We start from the raw sequence: 27,839 nt of genomic DNA on the forward strand, positions 1-27,839 counted from the left end.
CTGAAATACACTCCTCAGCCTCTCTTGAAGTCCTCTGAAATCATCAGAACAACAGATTTTACTTCATAACTAAACCAACTCCAAAGAAAATAAGACTCTTAAATTAATTGGGTGCTGGGTGCTCCAGAGCAAAGAGTCTTCATGTTCAATCCACTGATGAGGTCAGTGTCATGTCTGGTTCAGATCCTTGAATAAAAAATGATCCCTCAGCTAAAGCAACAATAGTTTTCCCCTGCTGAAATCTAACAAAACTATCTACAAATTATTTGGGATGCCATTGCAACAATGTAAATCAGCTCAGCTCATTTAAGACACAGTTACTCAGCCCGTACTGGTCAAGATAGCCATACAAAAATAAGACCTCTCACAAACTGATCAAAGAAAGTTTTAACAACAAAGATAATCTGGCAAAGAAATGAGATCTATGTTGAGGAACTTTCCTTCACTGCCTTCTACTCTCAATGACAGCTTGATTCTTTGCTGGACCTCCCATAGAGGAAGAGAAAGAGGCAGCATCCAGGATGAGCTGGCAACAGAGAGGCTGGGAAAGAAAGCAGCCAGCATCCGTATTACATGCAAGAAGGTGGTGGTTTTTTTATTGAGATACACAAGCCACCACAGTCTGAGCAGCTCAGGATATTTCAACAGACCTTCAGGCTTTTCAAAACATGATGTTAATATACATGCAGTTATCTAAGAAACCTTTCCGAGAGGCTGGATAGATATTCTGGGTATAAGTGTTATCAACATCACTACATGGGCAGATTTCCATTCAGGCAACACCTCTGGTTTATTTACATTGTTTCTGCCACTTCGCCTGGAAATATGATTCCATATTTTTCACTTACAGGTTTTCCACTACCAAAAAAAGCACCCCTCCCTCCCAGTACTGAACTGGAATTTTCCATTTCTTTATGCACCAGCATATCCCTGGCTCTTCCCACCATATATCTATATTTGAGAATTTACCCCTTCATAATATTTCAGACACATATTTGAAATAATTCTGTAGAAATGCAAAATCTTCACAGTAAAAATCCAGTGTCTTAAGCACAGACTGAGGCTGTTACTGCACAACTGTATGTGATACCTGACAGAGATCAGCATTTCCTGCAGTCAGGCACTCAGTTCTTCCCAGAAATACATGCATGAGTATGTTGCTTTGAAGAAATTAGATCTGCCAGTTCCAATTTTGCTTGCTCTGCTCATATCCCCTGGGTGGCCTGGTACAGCAGGCTCCTGCAAAGCCAGCTCGACAGCTAAGCATGAAGTGGAACTGCAGTTTTCATTCAGAACAGAGATGCTGACTGGAGGATGCCCAAGATGTGTGAGAACATGTGAACACCAGAAGGTAGGAGACTTGGGTCCAAACCCTCCTTCCTCACCCCCCTGAGCGGACTGGGAACCACCCTTCTCTTCTGGTCAGCCTCTGCCAAGTGTGTGCTAGCTTTTTTTCTCTCCTGAGAAAGCTCTTCCACTTTCCAGAATAGAAATAGAGATTTCCTGGACTAAGGAGAGAAAGGGAAACAGCCTAAAGGGCCTGGTCTCTGGTCTGTCATCTGCTTCAACAATTATAGACAAAATCTTTATGAATGCAGCTGTCAGTACTCAAGGAAAATGTTGCATTACAGAGATTATATTTTTTTTCTTATTCATGCAAGGATAAAGAATGAATACAGCTCCTTTTATTGGAGCCTGACAATGACAGCTCTATAAATAGGAAGGAGTGTGTCCCAGCAATATTTGTAATACTCATGCAACATGAAGGAATCTTCTGAATCAGAATGAAGCTTTCTACATCTATAGTGTATATATATGTACATGGTAGAGTTCATTTCTACATCTGTCATATATGACACCATAAAATTGACAGAACAGAATTAAACACTAGGAGATAGCAAATATGGTCATCATCAGTTTCAAATTTCCTTCTGGCATAACTGTTTTCTTTTAAAAGAGACTTTCCTTTAAGATGCAAATCAAAATAGAACGCAACTTATTAGTATGAATCATCATACTTTAGAACTGGTTGCAGGAGGGCAAATCTTTCTCCTGCAATGTGACCAACTATAGGACCAATGAAACCACTTATTAGCTGCCTGCAACATCATCAATTGAAAACCAATGAAGAAAAATATTGTGGTTAAAGAACTGTAAACATCAGTGATGCAGCAACTGAGTCCTACCTCTAAGTTGGAGCTCAGAAAGGCATCTGAGTACTAGAGCTGTCTTTTTAAATGTTTATTACCACAGAATTTAATACAATTGTAAGAAGTAAAATTACCAATCTGCATGTCTGCTGACACACACAGATGTTTAGTCAGGCTTGCAAATAAATGCTCCAGCAAATTCAGGTCTCAGCATGACCCGAATTTGTCAGTAATAATGGACCCCCAAAGTCCCAACACTGAAACTTGAAACAGTCTTTGTGTATAATTATGCAGTTCAGGAAAGGCCAGGAACTCCTGCTGCATCAGTGCCCTAAAGTACAGATAATGAACCAGCAAAGTAGGAAAAGTGCCATCTCCTGAATCACTACTGTAATTTCCTCTGGCATCTGGCCTTTCTTCTGTAGCCTTCTCTCAGCCCGGCCCTAGCAGCAGTCCTCTAGCCCAAGGTGTCCCATGGCAAACTGTAAAATGGAAGCTGCAAAAAAGCACCTTCCAAACATTGATTATAATTACTATTTTGACCTAACTATTTGCTTAGCTCTATCCCTGCTCTATCTGCAAGCAAGCTTTGCACAGTCATCTTCTGGTAGTGAACCCCACGAGGGCTCCTCTGCACCAGGACCTCTCTTTGGAGGGGATGTCACTGAACGTATCTTCAGAATTTAAATTGTGCATTACGCATGAACCTCTCTTTAACACCTCAACGTTTATGTACCCAAGTGCCAGGCCTGTTCTGCCAGGGGCAGGGATTTAAGCTGCTCACTGCTGCGTGGTAACTCTCGCAGGGGCAGACCCTGTCGCGGTGCCAAGCCCCATCTTCCCTCCACGTTGGCGGCCCCGCGCACCTCAGCACTCCCGCCGACCGCGGCTTCTTCATTTCTGTCAACCTGCGGGCCCGCCGTCCCCCCGACACAGCACCCGGCAGCAGGGGGGGCCACTGCCTGCTGCCCAAACGCGCACCGAGCACGGGGTGAGGCAAACGGCCCCCGGCACAGCAGGGCAGTGCTACCAGCCCCGCAGAGCCGATGCTCAGCTGCATTTTTGAGGTGTGAGCTGTGCCCTTCCAAGGCGAGAGGAGCAGAACTGCCGGCCTCGAGGGGAGCGCCGCCGGCCCGACCGGTGCCGCCGCTCCACAGCCCCGGGAGATTCGGGCGGTGAGGGGAGCCGAGGAGCGGCGGCCTGGGACCGGACCCCCGCCCGCTCCCCTCAGGGGTCCCGCCACGGCGGCTCCACTCCGCGCCGGCTCCTGTGTGAGAGTGCCTCCTGCACGGCGGTGGCCCCATGCCGCCGGTACTCGCCGCGGTGGCAAGCCCTCAGAGAGCCCGCTCTCCACAGCCCACTCCGGGCAGGCAAAGCCCACCTCAGCCCAGGCCACGCTCCTCCCCCTCCACCCTCCTCAGGGTCCCCGTGGCTCGCACGCCCCAGGGTTGGAGCAAAATCGGCGCCGCAGCCGCCTACCTAGCGTTGGGCCGGCACGGGCAGCGGGGCGCCGGCTCCCCGGTGGCGGTGCACGGCGCGGCGGGCAGCGCTCAGGCAGCGGCCATGTTGGCGTCACTCCGGCCGGCACGTGGGGACGCGGCCCTCCTCCTACCCACAATGCTCTCACGAGCGGAGTGGCCGCCAGGGGGCGCTGCACCTGGAGGCAACAGAAAAAGACCCGCTGGCAGCGGTGGGATTCGAACCCACGCCCCCGAAGAGACTGGAGCCTTAATCCAGCGCCTTAGACCGCTCGGCCACGCTACCACCACATCACCCCTTTCTTCGCCACTGGTTACACTCGAACAAAGCCTTTTCCCCCGCAGCAGCAGCCGCTTCTGCCGCACACCACTTCCACCTCAAAACTAAAACACGGCGGGTACTTCAACCCCTGTCTACAACCACGTGTAACTGCAGCGGTGCGCTGCGATCGGGAACGGGCTGTGAGGGGCCAGCGCCCCGCTGGGAATCGGGGATGAGGTGCGGCTGAGGGCAGGGCTGGGCCGGGGCCGGTCCGACCGCCCCACTGCCACGTGGATGCCAGGGCACAGCGTTTGCGGTACGTGGGGGCACCGCCTGTGCACCCCGTCTGAACGCCTGAACAAATGCTAAAACTGATGTATTTATTTTTTTGCTGCAAAGCTACAACTCGCTGAATTGGCAGAGGCAAAATTCAGCAGACGTCATCACTGACGTGGTGGTGTTTTGCTTGCAGCACAGGGCCCAGCACAGCAGGCTGCAGTAGCAGCAGCAGTCAGTACAGCTGTTATGAAAAGGGGAGTGGAACACATCCCTGGCAGTGTTCGAGGCCAGGTTGGGCTGCTGCCGTGGTTTAAACCAAGACGGCAACTTTTTATTCCTCAAGAAAACTTATCGGACTTTCAGGCAAAATGTGGACAGAGATTCCCAAGGGGCACAGAACTATAGCCTGGTTTGGGGTGGCAGGGACCTCAAAGCAGTTCTAACCCTCTGCCAGGGGCAGGGACACCTTCCACTAGACCAGGTTGCTCCAAGTCCCGTCCATCCTGGCCTTGAACGCTGCCAGTGATAGGGCAGGCACAGCTCCTCTGGGCAACCTGTGCCAGGGCCTCAGCACCTTCAACATTATAAGAGGCTGCAACTTTGCAGTCTTGATAAAAATTTCATTCACTGCCTACAAAAGCACTGAGAAATAACAGCACACACACATATGTGTGAATGGGATCCTTCTTCAGCATTGCTGCAGTTTCACACTCCAGTTCACCGCCTTTTCAGAAGGATGCAGGATTTTCTAAGAACAGAGGGAACTGACTCCTCCCACGGCCCTGGCTGCAGAAAAGCAGAAGAGGTTTGGGAGGAGCAGACCTCAATTGGCTTCATACAGCAAACTTCTGTTCAGACAGAAAAGGTCAGGGAAAGAGTCTCATTTAGCAGTCTCTAAGCTCTTGTCCAGGCAGCATGGACATGGGGTACCAGCCGCAGCACTGCACTTTTGATGGGGGGGGAGATAATGCATGTGAGAAGCTGCACAGCACACATCTTAAAAGTGGTTTTCTTATTACAAAGGCTGCTCAGCCTCACCAGTCCTTTTGCCCAGGCAGTGAGAAGTACCAACACCCTCCCAGAGAAGTGATGGGTGCCCCTCCACGGATGAGCTCAGCCTCTGCCCTCTAAATGTTTGTGAAACGCTTCTCCTCACCGCTGGAGGAACCCTGTGCACCCAAGAGTATTCAAGTCAGCCATGAGTGGCACTTACAGGGGATAAGAGCACAGGCTGCCCCTTGGGGCTGGCAGTTGGGTCACCAGGGTTCTCATTTTACCAGTGCAAAGATAACTACAGGACCTTTTCCAAATTAAAAACAGAGTGAACTTCTATCAGCCTCACTGTATTGCTTCTCTGGCACAGGAGTTAGCCAGAGAACGGCAAGGAGCCAACATCTGTATCAACTGGGTCCAGACCAAGAACCAGGCCCAATGGTTACAAACCCATGATCTGTCCCCATGAGGTATTCAGCTCCCCAGTAGTAGGAGGCACATGACAGATGCCCAGAACTTAAACCTGCTCAGAGCCTGACTCATCACCAAGAGCACTGGCCCTGAATCCAATCTGAGGTTCCAGTGAAATCCTCCCTTTTAAAATTAAGATGAGAAAGCCTGATTTGGCCTACCTAAACTACACCTGTGTCTGTCAGCAGTCATTCTGCTCTCAGAAGTGAAAGCATACCTGTGGGAAAGAGAGATTCGAATCAGTCCCATAAACCAATAATGAAGAAACAGGCAATATCACTTTATGAGCTGTAAGTTCTGGCTGTCCCTATGCTGCCTGATGGATGGTTATTCCACTTCCTTTGTTACACCTCCCAAACACTCCATCTCTCAGTTACAGCAGCTATAGCTAAAGTACCAAATGTCACCGTTTTTCACCTTAGTGACACTGGAGTAAGGAGGCCCTTTTTTGTTAGGAGATTCTGCTATTTCAAAGTGCCTTTGCTACAGAACAGTTTCACATTGTTTAATCTATACAGGTATAACAAATTATACCTGTCTAAATAAAGCAATAAAAAAGCAACATTAAGAGCTCCATTTTTAACAGCTTAAAAGGGCCAGTATCAGTTTATTCTTGAAAAGAAAGGGGAATAAATCACAGTGAAGATAACAGCATGATATTAGATATTGTAGCTGTGACAAAAAACTCCCCCACCTCAAATCGTAAGCAGCCAGGTATTTCTATTCTTTTAGAAGGACCAAAGACTGAAGGTGTAAGCATGCCTCTACAGCAGTCCTGCAAAGGAACACTTCAGTCCTTACATCTGCCATATCACTTACAGAAATGCATAAGTAATTGAATGGAAATAAAAAAGCACATCAACCATTTAAGTTTTCTTGAGGAAAACAGATTTTGCAGGTATACATCTAGTTATTCTCTCCAGTTAGTTACTTTTGACTGTTAAAAGCAAATGAAATCAGAGATGAAAGAATTAAAACTCCACAGAGGGCTTCTGGAAGCTTGCAATAGTAAGATTGAATTTAGGCAGATTATAAAGGAAAACACAAAACCGGCCCCCTGCATGCAGTAACTAAAACTCTACTGAAAAAAGTGACAAAAAGAATAGCTTTATTGACCAGCCAGAATGAAACCAGACAAAGTCAATGAGAGGACTAAGTGATGCAGGCGATTGGTATTTGCATGTCTGACAGGCAAACAAAGGCTTCCACCTCCCTTTCCTTACCCAGGCAATATTTCCACTGCCATCTGGAAACACTGAACCCATGTAAGTTCTGGCAGGCTGAGCCCCAGATTTATTTTCACAGTTTTTAAAAATACAAGATTTTTATTTATTCATTGTGAATAGATTAAAAATACAGCATTATAGCAATATCATTCCAAGAGTCTGTCAAATACATAGTTTTTCTCTTCCAAAGAATGTCATAGAAGAAGTTGTGCATATTTCTGTAAACATTTTCCATTTGCAAATTATCTGTGAATTCCATTTATTGTACAGCTAAAAAATATGATACCACCTTAGGGCAGAAGGTAGTCTGCATCACTAGAAAAGTAGTATTTGCCACAAAGAATTAATCATCATAATCTTTCCACTGAGCTGTGTCCACATTTACATAACAGATCTACAGAGAACTGTCAGCAACTACTCAATTTAGCAAATTAAACTACATCAAAAAGTGCCAATAATTACACTCTATGCCCTTTATGTACATGTTTTGGATGGGCAAACTCAAATTTCCTCTGTTCCCTACATGGTGGTTGTTGCTGTTACACGTGCTTCCTTCTCAAGCAAGATCTCAAAGACTTGGCAGCAACACCTTACGAGGAAAACAAATCCTTCTGTCTGAATTTGTTATAATGTCTACACCATATCATTTCTGCACAAAACATTTACTATTCAGCTGTCTCCAGAGGGGAATGGCACCTTCACCCTTCATTAAAAGCTGGTATTTTCATGTTATGAGCTGAAGAGCAAAAAGGCCACATCCAAAAGAGGCTTTAGGCACCTAAAGCAGAACTTTGGCTAGGCACTTAGAACATCCATCTGACTTGAGATCCTACAAACTCTGGTTCTATTTCAGCTTATTAGGTCAAAAAATCTAAGTCAAATTGAGATCTAGAAGTTAAACCTTCCTCCATTAGTGGGTGAAGAGCTTCACCTTTACAATAAAACAAAACCAAAATAGAAAGACCATATGCAAGAAAATGTGGCCATGTGTTGCAAGGCTACTCATAGCTACAGCTGCCTGGGGTTACAGCATCCACCCAGAAGTACAACATCCAAGGATAACTTTTCCTTCTCTCCCAGAAAGGATTCAAATCTTCCCATCTCATGTCCTTAACCACCAGGATACCGCCTCTTTCAGACACTAACATCATGCTTGAATATTGTTTAAACGACAATTCAAGATATGAGAAATACAGAGAGAGACTTTTTACAAGGGCACATAGTGATAGGACTTGGGGGAACAGAAGATTTAAACTGGAAGATGTTAGATTTAGATTAGACATTAGGAAGAAGTTCTTTGCTATGAGGGTGGTGAGGCACTGGCACAGGTTCCCAGAAAAGCTGTGGCTGCCCCATCCCTGGCAGTTCAAGGCCAGGTTGGATGGGACTTGGAGCAACCTGGTCTGGTGGAATCATAGAATTGATTTGACTGGAAAAGACCTTTAAGATCATCAAGTCCAAAGGTGTTCAAAGGAAGGTGTCCTGGCTGGTGGCAGGGGTTTGGAACTAGATGATCTCTAATGTCCCTTCCAACTGAGACCATTCTGTGATTCTATGATCTGTTAGAGAGAGTAAATGGGGAGCGCAACTTTGGAGCCCAATGACAGGCACTTGCACAGGAAAGGACAAACTGATTTCTGTTCCTCCAATGGTTTCTACATTTTACAAGAAATTAATATTACTTGGCTATGCATGCAAGAAATCCCAATGAAATCAACTGCATCATCTAGCACCCTGCTTAGTTTAAGCATGCTTTTAAAAGATTAGCTAAGCGAGCCTGGTGAACATTACTGGTCATTCAGCACTTCAGAGGGGCTGCTCCTTATTCGTATCAATTTACACCCTCAGGAGGCTGTAAGGCTGAGAAGCTTCCATCTTAATCTCCTGCAAAATGAGTGTAAACCATGACCAAGAAATAGAAACAGCTTTTGTACTAACTGTACAGATGGCACAACAGCTTTAGAATAAAACACTGGATTTGGAAGAAATTTATCTCTGTACAATGGTAATTCAATTACCACCATTTACTTGTCCTCCTGTTACTGATTAGGGTTATGCAAACAGGACACAGAAAATCAAGTGTATGGGGATAATACTGTTTTCTCTTTTCAACCAGCAATTTTCTCTAACTGGCATTTGAAACCATTCACAGATAAAACACTATTTTAAAAGCTATCTGAAACAAATTATTTTCTATACATGAAAACAGGTAAATTAACAGCCTCTAACCTTTTCAAAACTCCCTCCAGAAATGGTGGAAGGTGTATTTTCACTTTAATTGAGATGATCTAGCTTCACTGAGAATTGAGATGTTACTGTAAAAATAACTTCAAGTTATCCATATATTGCAGATCTTGCTACTGTACATCACTGGACAAATATCACAGAAGATCAGTAGAATTTTATGTAACTAGGTTATTATTTGGGGCAAAATGTGAAAATGAGAAAGGTAAATGATGACAGTCACCTCATCAGGAGCATCAGCCATTTTCTCATGGTAAAATATGCAATGTTGGTAGTGAATAAACCATATTCTACCCTGAATATCCTCATTGCCAATCAGAAGCACCTTCCCTGCCCCTCCCCACGCTGTAAGGATTCTACCTGGAATTCATTTCAGAAGAGTAACGGAAGTGCCCACAACACCAGTGGAAAAGAGTTGGACTACTTATTAAAATGAGTAGCTGCATGCTTAAATTGAAAATTTACATTCACATGCAAATTTAGTGAGAGACACCAGAAATGAAGAAGAAATGCTGAGAATTTAGGAAAATGTTTTTTTCCATGTGTGAGAAGCAGAAGAAAAATGTAAACATACTGAACATTTGCTGTGTAAAAATGACATCTGAAACCTAAACAAAACAATCAGGCCCTTCAGTTCTAACAGTTAAAAGAATACAAAAGGTCAAGTGTGCCTGTATTACAGCTTTCAAACACCAGCTAAGCTATGACACCGGACATACCCCTTACAATTGGATTTTCCCCCTCAAAAATAAAAATTAGAAAACTAAAATACCAAAAAAGAAACTGGTAACACCACATAAAAATACATCTTTTTAGTTGCAAATGCAGCAAGTTCATAAAATAATTATATACAAGAACTGCTTAATTGCATTGTTATTCTTCCATCATCGCCCAAGCCTCTTCTGCTTTTTGGTAGTACTGATTTGCCAGTCTGCCTTTCATAGCTTCCATTGCTGCTTCTGCTGCTTCGGTGTACAGCTCACCTAGAAGAGGAAATAGTATCAGTTGTGTTGACAGGGTAAAGAAAAAACATCTCTTTATCCTGAAGCAATTAAAGGATAAAACCAGAAATTGAAGTCAAACTACAGGGCTGGATGTATGGGTCTATTTTAATCGTGTCAGTAGAGTTACATTAGCTGGAAATCTGGCTTTTCTTATATGAGTGGCTGCTGATGGCTCTTCAATGTATTTGGAAGGTCTGGAAATACGACTGGCCTGTAGGATCCTCCAAGACAACTCTAGGGCTTAGATACATGACACGTAGATTACACAACTAAACCAATGCTGTGTGGGGCCTGGGAGTCATGGGTGTAACTCAAAATACAAGCAGCAACCTGCAGTTCAGTGGCCTGACATAGAGTGGAAGTTGCTTGCTAGTGACTCAGTGTGTCACAGGTTTGGACCTGGCACCGCCTACTACTATCATTGGCAAGATCTCTTTCCAGCCTTGCATCACCCAGCATCATTACAGCTTCAGCCACACATCTGAGGATACTGATCCTCAATATGTTTTCTAACAGCTGAAACAGTTAATGTATTTTTGGGGTACATGCTGGGGGAAAGGGGAACGAAAAGCAGGATTACTGATTACAGAAACAAAATAGGACCTCACCTGATCTCTGTGGATCCTTATTCAGGTGAAACCCTCCTGACATTAACATCTCTGCTTCCCTTGCCAGGAGCAGATACCGGGGCTCATCCTGAGTGCCATCATATTCACCTCCCTCATCATAGTCAGTCATGTTCAGTGCAGCATTGTACCAGTACAGTGCCTCCTTCCAATCCTGTACTCTGAAGTTAAAAACACATTTTGAAGACAGGTACAGTACGAAACAAATGTACTTTGCACTGGAGAGTCAGTGCTAGTTTTGCACTAGCTTCTCCGAGCCTTAAAGCTCTCAAAGAACACAAATATTTTCATGTAGGCTCACTAACTGCACAGCAGCATCAGGTCACTATATCAAAACAAGGCTGGGGCCACTTTATGCAGTAATTACAGAGAAGAAAGTGTTAGACTGAGTGCCTTCCTTGTCTGAGCTTCCTTACTAGTTGTGTGGTTTTGTTTTGGCATTTATATTTGTGACGATAACTGACTTAGAAATAATCCGAAGTTGCAGAGAGTCTTGTTTCATAAATATTTTAAAAGCAGCAATTGAGACTGCTCAGTGCATTTCAGTGAGAAGTTTAATGTCATTTTAAATTTCACCACTGCTAAGAGTTTCAGTGTTGTGCAAACCAGAACACTCTCATGTAAATAACAAAGATGTGTTACACTGCAAAAGCAGAAAAGTCATTATCATCACCTGGTATATTTAGTACTTAACAAAATTAATACACGTCCACTTTTAGAAACTCACCTAAAATGCTAGAACAAAAAAAATTCTCAAACCAACATATTGCGTAGCCTTTCAGCAAGTCACAATCTAGTTCTGAGTCACAATACTGCTCCTGTCAAGGTAGGAGTGCTGGCCAAATCAAAAGCAACTTAATGACGAAAAAGCATTTTCAAACTTCTTAAAACTTAGGATAATCCTTAATTAAAAGTAACACCCTCAGCATTAAGACCATGTTCCTCTGAGATTTCCATTCCTACTTCTATTACGAGCAGCAGCGAAAGACTACAACTATGACAGATACTTCATTCATCTGACTGCATCTTATCTATAGTCACTTTAAGGCTGCACCTATTTCTCCTGTCCCCCAGCTTCTTTCACAGCAAAAAAAGTGGTTTCAAAAAATCATGAAGGAGAACACATGGCAGTTGTAAACACTTTTAACTTACTTTTAGAGTACTACATCTCCAAAAGAACTCCTGTGTTTGTTTTTTTTCACTGATCCCAGGATTTTCAAGTATGCTCAGTATTTTATTCACACCTGGGTAATTGTCGTGGTTTAAACCCAGTCAGGTAACTTGTTCACTCACTCCCAGTGAGTGGTGGCGAACTGACAACAATCGAGGTCCGTCCCCCCCCCACTGGGGCTCTCCCCTTCCCCGCTCCCAGAGGAACGGGGAGGAGGATCGAAAGAGTGCAACTCCTACGGGTTGAGACAAGAACAGTCCAGCAACCAATGTACAACACAAATCACCATCGCTACTACCAACTACAACAATGATAAGGGAAAATAACAAGGGAAGAGAATACGATACCACCGGCCAAGAAAACGAGTTCCACCCGGAAGCCCGTGTCCTTCTGGGTAACTCCCAGTTACCCCCCACCCCGGCCATGACGTGCTGTGGTATGGAATACCTCCCTGGCCAGCCTGGGTCAGGCGCCCCATCTCTGCTTCCTCACAGCTTCCCCTCCTCCCTGGCAGAGCATGAGCCTCACAAAGTCCTTGGTCAGGGTAAACATCACTTAGCAACAACTGAAAACATCGGCTTCACCAACACTGTTCTCAGGCTGGAAGTCAAAACACAGCACTGCACCAGCTACCACAAAGGAAAAAACATGACTGCTACTGCTGAACCCAGGACAGTAATTAAAGTTTGAAGTAACTCCAACACACTACTTCATAGCATTAGTTTTGACATAACAGTTATTTATGTGAATGAAAGACAAGTGCTTCTCCAACTGCCCTTCCCCCCTCAGTGGAGTTTCCACCAAGTTACTCAGTCATGCACAGTACCTGTCTGAACCAAGATTTACACCTGTATCATATGCTCTTGCTACCAGAATCATGGAAGGTCGGTCTCCAGCTTCTGCTGCTCTCAGCAAGTAATCAAATCCTTTATTCCTGTTTTCCTTTGTGTCCTAGTAAAACAAACAAAACCTTTAAAATGCATGTTTCTAAGTAAAACTACCTCTTCCTTCTTCTAACACTAAATGCAGTTTCTCCAAGTCAGTAATGGCTATAATATATATTATAGTATATATTTAGTATGTCTGACAAAGAGGCCCAGCCAAAAGAAACTGAAGCTGAATAGTGAAGATCACTTTAGAAACTTCCCAAAGGTATGCAGTAATCAGCTAGCAAAAGCAGAAACAGGCAGCATTTTTTTGCTGCTTTGCCCAAGTCCTTAATTACAACATCATTTATTTTCTCTGAAGAGACTACAGAACACCTAATTGTGGTTATTATTTTGTCTATTTCCTGCTATTGTTATATTATTTCTACAATGGACCACAATTCTACATTTTGGCATTTTCTTTGATCTGTTTACCTCAAGAGTGACCTCAGAAAGAATGTGATGTGGCAGCTGAGCGCACATGAGTCCTAACCCAACGATGGCTTCCAGCTCCCCACAGTCTGCAGCATGCTCCAGGTGAAAGAGGGCTGACTCCTGATCCCATTCCTTGTCTTTCTCACAGAAACGCCCAGCTTCATGATAGCGAACCATGGCCAAATGAACCTAGAACACAATTGTAAAGGAGACACAAGTACTAAGTATAGACCCGATTCTTCAGGAGCCCGATGCCCACACTTAGGCACAAAAATACTTCTCCGAGGTGACTACTTAAGTCTAATCATGTACCTCTGACTGAGCAGAGGACTAGTCTGGTAACACAGACTTGGATCCCGATTTATGCCTGAACAGATTAAACAGGCAAAAAGTGATGATTACATGCAGTGCAGCTGCCTCTCCAGTTCTGTACGTTTAGACACACAGCTTTATAAACCTGACTACTAAGAGTAGTGCCCTAAACAGCATACCAGCAGGTTGCCACACCAGAACACCAGATCTCAGGGGCATGGCCCAGCATATCTCCTTGGGACTTGGAGACCTTTCGGAAGGAGTCATAGTTAAAGGCACCCAGCCTGCAATTGCCTAACACAACAGCCAGCAGGGCAAACAGCAGTGAACATAGGTCACAGGCTTTATGTACAGCAATGGCCATCACAAGAAAAAAAACTGACCTGAAGCATAAAAAAAATAAAAACATCAAGGTTATCCAGGGAAAAATCCTCATGCCACTGATGTAATTACTGTTGCGGAGGAAGGATTTTATTCCAAACATACTATAGGATTTTGAGGTTTTTTTTAATCTTTCCTCCTTAAGGAAAGACAGGTTTCTTCTCAAACTAAAAGGTCTGAGAACATATGAGGCTCTCACGATGTTCACAAAGATCTACACTGTGTGCTTCGAGTGTGGACTTAAGTCCATACATAAACTCAAACTTAATTCACATTTACATTTTATGGGATAGTCTAGAGTAAAAAAAAAAAAGAGTTGGTCCATGCTGCCATTTTTCAGACACCCAATCCTGCCTATTTGCAAGATACGTGGGTCAGGCACATCATATCTGTCCCAGTGTATCTTCTCCATGTGATGCCCTGGGAAAGGCAGATGAACCAATAGTAGGGTCCTTCCCAAAGGAACCCAGATGTTGTATGTCCAAAAGCAGATGGAATTCATGGGTTCCTAGGCTTAGATCTCCCTTATAAAAATATGACTAGGTGACAGAAAGCTATAGACATGTTATTTGTTTTCACCTGCACGAATAACTCATGCAGGGCAACACCTACAGATAAATAATAAATGCAAGATACCTCTTTCCAGTTGGAAAGAAGATTACTAGACCCATCCTACCTTCCCAAGGATGGACTTCCCAATTTTCTTTTCAAGTTCTAGTGCATTGAGCCTCTGAATTTCTTGGGCAACACAGGATGGTCTGTGGATGTGGACTCTCCTAGAGTTGTACAGATTCAGTTTCTCCACACTGATCTGAAATAGGAATGTACTGTTATTTTACCTATAATTTCCATACTACTCAAATGGATTACCATCCAGAAATCAAAGCTACTATTAATGTTATTACTTACTAGTAAATACTCTAATACAAGACATGGCTTTCAAAAGTCATGTTTATAGCTAAAAAAATGGTTACTATTCTTCATTAAATAAACAGAGTAAAGCCCTCTTTTTCTAATCTCTACATCAATCATCTTCCATAAATGACAGCAGTGAAGCAAAGCATGATCTTTAAGTTCTGAATCAGAAAAAGAAGGTACTTACAAAAAAAAACACCCAAACCAGTCATACTGCAAACACTGAGTTTTATTCACACACAAAACATTTAAACCCATAAGTTTTAATAGAGTTATTTAAGTTTATAGCCACAGAAACTAACTATCACAGAAGCTGTTACTTTGTAAAACACACAAGAAGGCCTCGTTTTCCCTAGCTGAGTTAGAAATACAGTAGAGAGAGCATGTGTTTCAAAACACTGCATGTTTTTAAACAATCATCCAACCACATATGGGATACAGTTCCAAAAATAAAGTGCAGAAAGGAAATACAATCTAGGTAGGCAGAAAAAAAACCCCACAGAACTGTAATTATTTTTTTAAGTGATAAATCTATGTGTAATCACTAATTTATGTCAGGGATCAGTTACAGAGGTGACAAATGGTTTGTAATGATACTTCTTTAAATGGAAAATAAAAAACAAAACAAAAAAAGGAAACAACACAGAGTGGTAAGTTAATATTAATAAACATTATGTAGCTGAAAAGGAAAAAAAAATTATATCTGAATTAGTGATGTGAAGTCAGATGGCAGTGGAAAAAAGGACAAGCACAGTGCCAAACTTATAGTCTATGAGTATTTCTGCATTATTTACCCTTGCAGAGCTTCCCAAACTGTCTTCATCAGATTCATGTCTTCGGTTGTTGTTTGAATGGCCCTACATTAATGTAAAGATTTGCATCATTTAATTTGCAGCAACTAATGTGTGCCACTTACCCCTCTAGACTATTCCTAGCCAGCAAAATTCATGTTGACAATGACCAAAATAGCTTCCACTGCATCTTTTTCTCTCAGTGATACCACAACATACAAAGAAGTGTACTGAAATGGTGTGCATACGGTACACCCAGTTTTCAAACCTGGAAACTGGGTATCCCATGACAAACACCTTCCTGCTTCGAAGGTGACAAACGGAGTTGTATCTTTGGAAGCAGCAGTCTCTTTCCTATCTTCTAACTAAAGATGTGATCAAGATCTTCAGGTCAAAAAAGCATTTACTTAAAAGTTTGTATTTTAAAGGAGTAACCGTTAACCCACAGGAATTCTAAAGTTGCATATTATTAACTGACAGCAACATTAAGTTCTGTAATATCGCAAGCCACATAAAGTCACAGAAAGTAGAGAGGGTAGAAGAGTCTGAATACAGAACAAATTTATGGATTCCATATGACAAGCAGCTGGCTACATTTCTCAAATGCAATACAGAACACTTAAAAACCCCCACAAGAATATTCAATCAAATGGAACGTCTCCTCATCACAAATGGTCTTTTTCTTGTTAAAGTATTACTAACGTTCTCAAGATAAGTAATTCCACAACATGTGGGAATTTCTTTACAATTGTTTCCTTTTTCTACAAAGTTTAGATCAAAAAGGAATAAAAGATAAGATTCTTCTATGGAAACAATTCAAGTATGAACAGGCCCAGCTCTGCTAAACCCAGAGTCAGGTTCTTACCCTCTCTCTATGATCCAGATCTTCTAGCTCACTTCTCTTTTCACTGGGATATCCACTGTCTCCACCATTTTCACAATCCTACAGAAGAACAGAACAAAACATCACAGCGTTAACATTAATCTTTGTAAGGATCTCAACTTGACATTTCCCAGAGGAAACCTGCTGCTAGTTCAATATGTTGGAAAGATATACTGGATGACTGTATGGTGCCCTACCTCTAACAGACAGAACAGGACTTCATAGTCCCGAAGGTACTGCCAATTCTGTGTTCTTAGAAACACACAAAAAAATCCAGGACTCATGTACTTTATCAAATCAAGATTCCACTTCATATAGTTTTCAGTCTTCAGTGGCAGCCAGTTAAAACAGTAAATGACATCCCCTGGTACTAAGGCTCTAGTGTTGGAAAATTCCCATTGCAAACTTATTGCAGTCTCCTCAGTGAGACTCTAGTATCCCACAGTACCAGTATTTGCGGAGACTTAATCAATGGGGATTCTGTTTAGCTTTGGCAAAGTGCCAAAGACACAACACGCTGGCAGGGGAACAGACACTTTAATTATCTGTCAAAATACATCAGACGTAAATAAATACCTGGAGGGAAAAAAATGAGTACTATTTTAAAATAACATGTTCTTCCTTTACTAGAAACAGCAAATGCAGATAACGTGACCTGCAGCAGTGAAAACTGGCAGAGTGCCTTTATGTGCTCTAACTGAACAAAGTCTTCAGGCAGTCCTTTAAAGACACACTCATTAAGGAACTGCAATTTCATTCTCTGTTGGACAGATACTCACCCTTTGGTTATCAAGCTGATCATAGTCTTTGTGAACAAGGTTATCTACTTCATTGAACACAGGCCAACCTAGAAAGAAAAATATTTGTTTCTAATTGTAAGGATAACATGCTTGAGGAGAAAACTCTGAACACTATCATTTTACCACAGTCTTTGCATAGAAGCATCTGTGCATCAATTATCTACATGAAAGTACTTTTGGTTTTATTTCCACTCCAAGAGGAATGCCAGAGACAAGTATTCTGGACTAGACACCACATGTTGTGTTTAAAACCAATAAAACAAAACAAGTCACTGTCATATGTTCAGGACCACCCCAAGGAAATTATGTATGAGGCTCACTCACAAAGCATGTCCATCTTTTGGCTGTGAGGGGTTGCTGAGGAAGGAGAGCAGGGCAGAGAGTCAAATGCTACATCACTCATGCTTTCATCTCCAGAGTTCTCAGACAGGCGGAAGAGCAGAGGGGGTCGGCTACCAGAGAGTGTCCTCACCCGGCTGCTGCCACACTTTTCCTCTGTGCCACGGAGAATTGTTTGAGCGGATTCCTTGGCAAATTAACAAGAAAAATCCCATGAATAATGCTTCTCTGTATTCTAAGCACGCTACATAAGACAGTGTGAATGCTTATTAGGAGTCCTCTACAAAAGAAGGTGTATAAATACACACATTTATACATAACTATTTGCTTTGGCAAGTTCTACACCCTAACAAAATACCAAGTCCTGGCATTGTTACAGTTAGAGGGAGTTCTGTTTAGGACTGAATGTTATTCAAAGCATTTCATCAAGTCCCACTCCCACTAATACCATTTGAAACCGAGATCAGTTAAAGATGAGCAGTTCTTTTCTTTCTATTCCCTCCAACTTAGGTTTGTGAGATACCAAACTTTCTAATGATTTCTGCATTCAAAGATATACTTGGTCCTAAATTACATGTGTTATAAGGTTCCCTATTAAGTAAAACTACAGTGTTAATTCAGAGACAACTATGGATAAGTCAGCTTTAAACTGCAATATTAGTGATTCAGGTGGTTTTATTTGCCATGTAAATAGCACATTTCAGTTTTATCTACAGTGCTTTTAATGTCAGAATAAACCACTTATATTGCTTAGCTACACTTTTTGCATCAAGCACTTACAAGCAATTTTCTATTACAATCCAAGGCATCTTTCTCTTTGGATGAAAGATCAAATGGTGCAAGCCCCATACTTTTGCAAATCTTGTTGCAGGAATGAGAATGGAAGAACAAGGCCATACCTCGAACACCTACAGCATTAAAAAGAAACAGAAGTGAAGAAAGAGTTTATTCAAAGTTTACACAACAGTTTATTTAAAAGCTAGAAGTCCCAAAGCATGTTCTAAAAAGTCAAAAGAGAAAGAAAGTGCTTTGTAGCACACAGCTCAACCTACTTCCATTTTATTTTAATACCTGTAAGAACTTTTCACTCTCTCTGAAGAGGGTTAAAAGAAGTTTGCAGTATCTTCAAAAGCTATGTATGCACAGGACATAGGGTGGTGAGCCACTGGAACACGTGAATGTTCCATCCCTGGTAGTGTTCAAGGCCAGGCTGGACAGTGTCATGGGCAACATGGTATAGTGTGAGACATCCCTGCCCCTGGCAGGGGGCTGGAACTAGATAATCTTAAGGTCCTTTCCAACTCTAACCATTCTATGATTCTATGATGGAATAAAAAATTAATTTGGGTGCATCATTGAGAAACGTAGCTAAATTAGATTCTGCTTACAAAACTTGCTATTTCCTATGAACAACTTCCTGTATGGACACCTGGAGCTTTAAAAATACGCGTATCTCTCCACAAAATTAAAGGCCATGATTAATGCTCTCACATTGCAGGAAGCTAGTTAATTTCATTACTTGTTTTGTTTAAGAGTAGGCCAAGAGACATGAGCAAAGATCAACTCTTATTTTAAATCTGCCCTTGTGTGACAGCTACCCTGCTCAGGCACTCCTTACAACAGACCTTCCTCAGCTGTTTGCAAGACCCTCCGAAATGTGCCTGCTCACTCAGCCATGTGGTGGCTACTGAGCAGACAGCTAGGAAGAGAAAATAAGCACCCATGACCATGTGAAACAGGATTATTGATTTTACCTAGGTTGCCGTCCCCAAAATCTGTACCACTCTCTGTATGGATCTGAGGGTCCGTGTAAAGATCTCCAACGCCCTGGATGTCAACAATTATGAGTTGATGTCCTGAGCGCTCAAAGGTGAAGTGACTAAAGGCCTGGGAAGAACCATAGAAGACATCTGAGAAAACTCTCCTTTGATCCACTGAAAACACCAACACCTATTTACCACTTACAAATGGGCAAAGAGTTCTGATAACTGTAATAGTGAAATATAACTGGTATAAACATGATGATGAAAGCAATGAGAGACTTAAAGCATGCAGTAAATAGAGATCGCTGTATTCCTCCTTCCCGAGATTCTGCTTTCTGCTACAGTCTTCACCTTAAGTGGGGAGCTGCCTGGCAGAGCAAACAATAGTAGGCTCTGAAGCAAGTGCAGAATATCTTCTGCATAAAATTCCTGGCTGTGCCTGTGGATCTCCAAGCTCTGCAGCCCTGGCATTCTGCATCCTTCTGCCAACAAGCAAAGCTCTGCCACATTTTAAGAGGAAAAAAAAAAAAACCCAAACAAGAAAGCACCAACAAACAAAACCAAAACATTGCGCATCCCCACATGTTCTCCTTCCCCTGCTATGCCCTCTCAGAGGTCCCCTGAACAGCTGATCTGGCTCTACATTTGTGTGTCAGATAATGAAATGCACATTTGTACTCTTTAAATGCAGCATTTCAAGAATCAGGTATAAAAAGCCCTTCTCTTTGGCACAAAGCTGAGACATTAGGAATCTCCTGGGAAGGCCTCCAAAAAAGCACTGCCAAGACTGAGGGAGGTGACTGGTGGTGATAGACAAACATTTTAACTGCAGCAAATCCCATGGAACATTTTGTTCCCAACCTGGAAAAGCATAGCACTGATTCAGTGTACTAAAGACAGGCCAGAACATAAACCCTCTGCTTACATTAAGCATCACAACAAATATCCCTCAAGCCCCAGTAAAATACTCTTCTGCTATGCTGACCACTTTGCATTCATTCACCAATAAAGCTCTTTTATGAGATCCAAGAAACATTTGAAATCTGTACTTTTATTTCTATATGTAATCTCAGATTCACCTATTCAGAGACTGTAGCTGCAAAAAAATACCCAAAACAGATTCTGTATGCAAATGACTAGTTTTTTTATTTATACAAGTTGGATATCTGCCACCTCCTTTTGTATATTACATGAGGCACCAGAAGACTATTTAGTACATAGTACATGACAGGTCTCTCGCCCTGCCTTAATTTGAAGAGTTTGAAATACATTGATCCCTGCAATTACAAGAAGAGTCAAAGAGCTTAATGTTTCCAGAGTGTTATCCATGTTCAACTCCATTAAAATCGACAGACACCGAAATGCAATGAAGCAGCACTTGGCACTTGAAAGAGCAGGCCCCAAATAAGGGGCAGACATACTGCAAAAAGAGAAAATAATTAGGCATTGTACTGGCAAACCTGCAGTTTCCTTCCCTGGCAGCAAAGCAAGACCTCTAGATGGAGCCAAAAAATTCCCTATAGCAGACTCTCTGGAAAGCATTAAACAAAGCCTTACTTGCGGGGTAAGACGAATGTTGTCATCTCGCACAAATCCAGAATTTGAGTTGTATTTTATGTATTTGCCCTCAATGTAATGTTCCAGGTGAAAAAGAGGCTTTCCAGGTCTGTTCTTCATTTCGATAATACACATCTGTACTATATCCACCTGGGGAGGGAAAGAAGATAAACAATGACTAATAGAATACTGTGTTCAGATCAAAGCGTGTGTGAAGCCGCCAGCTGTGAAAACTTTCCCAGTGAAAGAAGCTGAACAATTGCAAAGATCTGTCTGTTTATCAAGGGGGTGGGGAAAAGTCATGTGCTCCTCAGGTTATTAGAGGGATTTCATAAATTAGAAGTCACTTCAAAAGAGCTCTGCAGAACTTCTGCCATATATCCTTCCCAAAAATGCTTAGTAAGGTTGGCTTTCTGTTTTATTTCTGTGGGTACTTTAAGAGTGTCCTGCAAAAAGTCTATGCCAAGAGAGCAGAACATATTGTAACTACTGCACAACTTCAATAAATGCCTTTTCAGAGACGGACTGAAGACATCTATCATTCAGGTATTTCTGTATCCTGCCTCGCCTCCTTCCTGTCCCAGACACATTCCTAAAGGAGAAAGCATCACAACTCTCATTTTGTTTACATCTTTTCCAACATAGTATTTAAAACTTCTATATTTCTAGAGTCCTCTCTGTACACTCTACTCTATACCTCACCTTGCTGTTGTTATGAGATTGATAGTTATTAGCTAAACTTCATATGAGAGGCAACGCACATACTTCACAAAAACACTCATTTTGGCTATTTAGTTGTTAAGGCCCCGATACCGAGGCATTCTTCTTGACCCAAGCATCTTGTCACATGCCACACTCAGTCAGTGGCAGAGCCAAAAGCAGGTACCAAGATACCACAGTGCATGCTCAGCACCCTCCAAGCTGCCTTTTCCACTTACTTTAAGTCATAGTTACATTCAGTCAGTACCAGCTGCGGATTAAAGGGACTTGACACTTGATTGATACACACCATGGACATACTCAACTAAGAGTGAGTATGGGAGTGACAGCTACAGTCCTTCATCCCTGCACTTTAGTTTCTTGATTTTTAACAAGCTAATTTCTGCTGGAGGTGCTTTTGTCCAGGATGCAATGGCAGCTTCGACCAGCAGCTATCCAGCCTACCACCATGGAAAAGGACAAAGCTATGTTGGCTGTACATAATGTTTAGCACAGACTCCAGCCAATGAAGCAACAGAACCACCTCTCCCTGAATTCTATGTGCTTATGCGCATTCCTAGCACAGAGGATGGGAACTTCTCTAGATACAGTGAGCCTAGTCTGACATTTCACCCACATGAGAGTTTCATACATCTTCCTTCATGCTTTGCACTTAACACAATGTGCTCATATTGTTACTGAGACACCTGAAGGAAGCAAAGCCACAGTATCTTCATTTTTTCTAAAATTACTGATCACTCCTCAGAAATCTATATTTGAATCGCTTCATAAAGTTATTCAGGTTTCCAGGTCTTCTTAAAAATCAATGCTACTTTAGGTGCTTATATAGGTTTACAAGATTTAAGCATCTACATTCTTGGAGCACTAACAGTTAAGTGCTTGCCAAGACTGCTGCTGGCAATAAATTCTGTGACATATCTAGTTATCTCAAAAGCAGCTGGGCAAATATCTAAAAGAGCAATACAAGCACTATTTTATCTGAGTCTTCAGTCAACAGCTGAGAACAATCAGATATTCACACACAGCCCCTAATCCTGGAAATATAAAGCAATTTATGTATTTACTTCATTAAAAATCAGCTATCATTTAATGGAAAACACAGTAGGGCAGAAGAATCTGCCTCAACAATTACATTTAATGGAATGCAAACAAGTAATTCCCTTTAAATTCACTTGAAAACTAATCTAACAGGAGAGCAAGACTGCAACTTTTGCTTAGCAAGATCTTTGAATGTACCTGTTTTGGTGGCTTGTGCCGGTTGTACTCCTCTCCCCAGAGTTTTGCTTCCATCTGAAGTCGGACATCCTCAAAATACACATCCCTGCCCACACTCTCTATGTATTGCTTGGCAACATAGTTATAGGCGCCTTTCCAGTTCTGCGTGTGTAAGAAGTTAGACAGCTTTTTCCTGAAAGACAAATCAATTGTTGGTGAAAGGAAAACACAGAATTTTAATTCACTCTTTCCCATATATTTGCCTGCTTGGACAAAGCCAGGCACTCCAATCAGCATTACCCTCAGTCATTTACCAGATATTCTAGCTGCAAAGTGCAGCACAGGTAGGGAGCAAGGGGAAAAGCAACATCCCACCTGAATGGCTGGGATGTACCAGAGCACCTGGTCAGTTTGACTGCAGCTACTTCTACTCTGAATTTCCTCCTTTTCTCATGTCCTTTCCCACCCTGCTCCCCTCAAACATGGAGTATAAAGGGTATAAACATGGAGTATAAAAGTATAAATGCACTGTTCTAATGTCAACAATTATTTTCTGCGGAAATTAACGGGGAGTGGCATTTCAAACATGAACTGAGAGGAGAAAAACATCTTCCATGATAAGAGAAGTCCTGCTGCCTTCTCAACAAGCAGGGGTGACTACTCAGTATCCCCCATGCTCCCAGAAGGAGAACTGAAGAGGGAGGAGGAATATGAAGAGTATCCAGAGTAAGGCATGTCTGGCTACTAAGCAGTTCTCATGCACTGCTCAGTAACAAACCATGGTTCTCTTGGTGCCATGGCAAACTACATTTTGAGAAGCTGGTAGCAGCGCTCAAACTCTCAGCATTCCCCTCCTTCCTTTCCTCTCTCCCTCCCAAGACCCTGGTGGAGAAGTACAGGGGACACTATAAAGACAAAGCAATTTCAGATTGCCTGTCCTCCAGCATGGACAGGGCAGTTGCTAGAACAGAAGCCTTGGAAAGAAGGAACAAGCAAGTGAGGAAAGAATTTAAGGGAGGACGTGAAACTTTTCCAGTTCTCTGCATAAAAAAAGCCAGCTCACGTGCTCTTTCTAAAGCAAATACTCTCTGAAGTTCATTGAGCCAAGTGCAGCTAATGCTGTTGCTGTCATGACTAAAGACTTGCAGAGTTGCAAAAATTTGGAAGAAAGAGCTCCAGATGAGAAATATCAGTGCACCATGGAGAGCTATGGAAAAGCCAGCAGCAGGAAGCTGACATACGAGTTCTGCTTTCTTTTTACAAAAGGTTACACCAAAGCTGCAAAGAAAAATTTTTGTTTATGGCACTACTCAAGATACCATGTAAAGGGGAATTTGATAAATAACAAGAGCTAAAAGCAATGTCAGCAGACTAAGATTTGTTACTTCCTACGCTTAATTCACTGCTGTTATCTATCTGATTTTGCAAGAACAGAGCCTCCAGCACGAGCTGACACTGAAACAATGCCAAACTGGAAGACTGAGGGTTACTTTTCCTCTTTTTTGCTCAAGTAAAAAAATCATGTTTCTGTCATTCAGGAGTTTCTCTCTTTCTGGACATGAAATCAGAAGTGAAATGCAGTTTCTCTGGATACTGCAACTGGAAAGAAGGGGAACAATCTTAAACACGCACATGAACATTGTCCAGGAAACATTCATTTCCAGAGCCTGGAAAGGCAGGGTACTCCTCCAGCATGAACTGATTTATAGCTATATAATGTTCATGCCTGCAACTATATTTGCTAACACACTCTGAGGAAAGAAAAGCTCCTCCTCTGCCTTCCCTCACACTTTACCCTTCTGGGGAGTGTAACTGTTAGTGTTCAAGCTGTGCCTTACTCAGAACAAGATGAGTCTGCAACACGTGATCTTGAAGTAAATTCTGGAGGGATAACCTTCTTCACCAAGGGAAGCATTCTAAGTTGAGACTGCACCATCCAACTATTCCCTCCCCTTTTCTCTGCCTAACTATAAGCCTACAAATTAGCCTTCAGGCTGCACACACCTCTGGCCTCGTATCAAATTCAATCATATTTTAGCACACCAGGAACACAGAGAAATGAAGTAGCTGCTTCTGTACTTTTATGAGTATATTGCCCCCAAGAGATTGTGGAAATAGCATGAATTTATTAATTGTAATTTTCAGGGTGATTATACTTGCTGAAACTGGATATGACTGCATATTAGGTGTCCCAACTGCAGTTCCACTACAGGCAATGGTTTGACTTTCCCAAGCAAGCTCACTGGATGCTGCATCATGCTTGCTTGTTCTTCCCCTAAAAGAACGTTCTGCTTTCTGAAGCCCACCCCCTGTGCTGCTGCTGGAGTCACACAAACAGGAATGAACCCATCAGCTACACCTTTCAGAAACCTAATGGGCAGGCAAACTTTACAGCTTCCACCACACCTCAACGAAATTCCAGTCACCACAGAAGAAAATACCGCACAGAGACCAACAAAGATAAAGCCAGCAGGTACTTACGTTCTGAAACACTCCCGCATTGCTCCACGACCAAAAGGCTAGAGAAAAGAAAAAACAAAAATAGAGCATTGCCATTTCCACAGAGTTAATTTATAACCAGTAAGACACACAACCATGTTTTCCCCTTTATATCCTGTAGAAAGCAGTTCTCAAAACAGGCTCTATATAATATCTATTTCCTCAAAGAAAAGTGAAAACCCACTGGCAGCGTAGGTAGGAATCTGGAGAAAAGACAGTATCTCATGGAAGAGACATGATATGACTTTTGAAGAAGCTGTTCAAATTCTCTCTCCAGTTTGGAGTCAGCTCTGCTGTGACTGCCTGGAGAAGCTAGCTTTGCAGACCTCACACTCTCTGTATTTAGGCTTCCATACAGGGTGCTCCAAAAAGAGCATCACCTTCGCAGATGCCAGATACTACATCAGTAGCAAGGTGACTCCAACATACCGCCAGCTTCACAATTTAACTAGGAAGCAACCAGTAGCTTTTACCCTCCCATACTGAAAATTCAATCAGTTTTCATCCTAAAAGCAGAAATTATCTGGATGCACACAAAATAGCAGGACTACTGTCAGGCAGCGAGATGAGGCCAGCAGGAAATGCAAGAGAGATGACTGGGAAAGGAACAAATGCCTCATGATGCTGACGGGGAAGGGCTGACTCTATGTTCTACCCTACTCTGGCAAGAAAGTGCTTTGGTGTCCTCTGCTGGGATATAATGGCTAAGCCAAGGAAGAAGAGAGGTAGGAGAAAAGGATGACATTGGGACTTAAAAACTTCTATATGAGGAAAATATCCCGCTATCACCATTCAGAAACAGGAAGGAAATGACAAATTAGCTACTAATAAATATGAAAGACTGTGTGATCTTACTTGTGAAGCCATCTTGATGAGGACTTCATCTTCAACCCAGTCCCCAGTAACCACATTGTACCTGCAAAATCAGGAGATGTGCCTCTTCGAAAAATGCAGAGAGAACCCAAATCCCCCCATCCCCAGTGCCTATCTGTCCTTATCTCCACTTGGCTGCTAAAAAATGCTGCTGCCATACCTACACAAAAACTTCCAGTCTTTCCACCGCACTCCTGTCCTCCTTACTTAGTATGGAAAAGAAGAAATACATACAGCTCTTTGAAAAGATACCAAATCCTACTGACAATGAATAGACTCCACTACAGAAGGGAAACTCTTGCAACACTGCAAATTAAACTTTATCTGCTTTGATGTTAAATCTCCTCCTCCAGCAGTACTCTGGGGACAGAAAGAGTCTTACCAAGCCCTACAAATTGGACAGGTTGCACTCCCCAACCGTGAGCTTGCATAAACCTGGTTATGGCTGGGGATCTGCTGCAGGACTGCAGAAGATGTGAACAGAACTCAGCACCAGCTGTGCCTGTCAAAAGCACTGGGGCCAAGAACTGCCCACCACTGCACCAAGGGAGGAGTACGTCTCTGCACAACCCTATGACAATACAGAGTACGACTATGGTTTCTCCCCACACCCTTAACTCCCAACACAGTAAAAGCCAAATTGAGAACCACAGTGGTTGACTCACCAACACGACTGTTTCCAGACTGATTCTCCCAATGTGTATCAACTACTTCACACATGCAGACACCCCATATACCCCCTTTATATATTCTGTAACACCCTAGTTTGCGCAGACAAAAGGCATGAAATAAGAATATCAGAGCCATTTCAATAGATTATTTGAGTAGCCCTAAACCAGTATTATCACTTATTTGTATTTTAAAATAAGCAAACTATTTCAGGACTGTATGGCTGACCAGGGACAGATAAGCCTATGGGGAAGAGAAGCACTGTGTGACAGTGCTACATAATTGGAAGGGAGGCCTTCCCAAACACTGACACTAAGTGGTAATTAACTGGCCTCTAACTCCTACCCTTTCCACCAGAAACCTGTGTCAGCAGGGTAAATGCTTTGGCAAAGCCTGTGCTAAAGCACTAAGCATAGTTTCAGGGCCAAACTCAGTTTCAGCACGTACACCATACTGAGCTATTCTTGGCTTTATAAGAACTTAAATTCCAGCCACATGCAGCAACACTGCATGGAGAGGCAACAGTGAAACTGCTATTTTAGGAAAAGCACAGAGTGTTAGGTTGGGTTTTTTTCTGAACTATTTAAACTAAGTATGCTGCTTTTTATTGGGATTCATTTGCTTATTAGATTAAGTTTACAGCAATAGTAAGTCAACTAGAAAATACTTCTCAGCCTTTTTTCCTGTCTATGTTATGGCAACTCAGATACTACTTAGGTAGGAGAGTAAGTGAGCGTGACACCGGTTTGCTGAAAGGTATATTTTTTTTGATGTACAGTATTTACGTTTTCCTGGGAGATTCAGTTGATGCACTTACTCTGGGTATTATCACAAGTTCTTCAGCCACGTAATTACAC

General features: G+C 42.5%; 2 protein-coding genes and 1 non-coding gene across 7 annotated transcripts in view; all 3 read right to left on the reverse strand.

Annotated features, from left to right (window-relative positions):
- POLR3E (RNA polymerase III subunit E) overlaps window positions 1-3,763 on the reverse strand; it is a 29,912-nt gene extending 26,149 nt beyond the window's left edge. The window contains exon 1 of one of the 2 annotated variants that reach the window (XM_062634298.1): window positions 3,630-3,754. The gene's annotated coding sequence lies outside the window, so the exon portion shown is untranslated. Of the gene's footprint in view, window positions 1-3,629 lie in introns of both variants that reach the window. The other variant, XM_062634307.1, reaches the window with a different exon arrangement.
- Window positions 3,764-3,832: 69 nt separating this feature from the next.
- TRNAL-AAG (transfer RNA leucine (anticodon AAG)) lies at window positions 3,833-3,914 on the reverse strand. Its single transcript has one exon. It is a non-coding gene; the product is annotated as a tRNA-Leu (tRNA).
- A 4,954-nt stretch (window positions 3,915-8,868) lies between these two features.
- The window catches only part of EEF2K (eukaryotic elongation factor 2 kinase), a 30,155-nt gene continuing 11,184 nt past the window's right edge, over window positions 8,869-27,839 (reverse strand). For all 4 annotated transcript variants that reach the window (XM_062634270.1, XM_062634262.1, XM_062634278.1 and 1 more), the window contains 15 exons: window positions 26,296-26,356; window positions 25,423-25,460; window positions 22,963-23,134; window positions 21,007-21,156; window positions 19,441-19,573; window positions 18,467-18,594; window positions 17,672-17,873; window positions 17,327-17,394; window positions 16,530-16,607; window positions 15,668-15,730; window positions 14,635-14,769; window positions 13,266-13,454; window positions 12,731-12,855; window positions 10,711-10,894; window positions 8,869-10,081 (listed from right to left, as the gene is read on the reverse strand). In XM_062634270.1, the coding sequence (XP_062490254.1) occupies window positions 9,977-10,081; window positions 10,711-10,894; window positions 12,731-12,855; window positions 13,266-13,454; window positions 14,635-14,769; window positions 15,668-15,730; window positions 16,530-16,607; window positions 17,327-17,394; window positions 17,672-17,873; window positions 18,467-18,594; window positions 19,441-19,573; window positions 21,007-21,156; window positions 22,963-23,134; window positions 25,423-25,460; window positions 26,296-26,356 (1,831 nt within the window). In that variant the 3' untranslated portion in view covers window positions 8,869-9,976. The remainder of the gene's footprint in view (window positions 10,082-10,710; window positions 10,895-12,730; window positions 12,856-13,265; window positions 13,455-14,634; window positions 14,770-15,667; window positions 15,731-16,529; window positions 16,608-17,326; window positions 17,395-17,671; window positions 17,874-18,466; window positions 18,595-19,440; window positions 19,574-21,006; window positions 21,157-22,962; window positions 23,135-25,422; window positions 25,461-26,295; window positions 26,357-27,839) is intronic.

Source organism: Pezoporus occidentalis, unplaced genomic scaffold (assembly GCF_034315485.1).
Source record: "Pezoporus occidentalis ecotype Australia unplaced genomic scaffold, CSIRO_AGI_Poc_V1 ctg113, whole genome shotgun sequence".
NCBI classification, from domain to species: domain Eukaryota; kingdom Metazoa; phylum Chordata; class Aves; order Psittaciformes; family Psittacidae; genus Pezoporus; species Pezoporus occidentalis.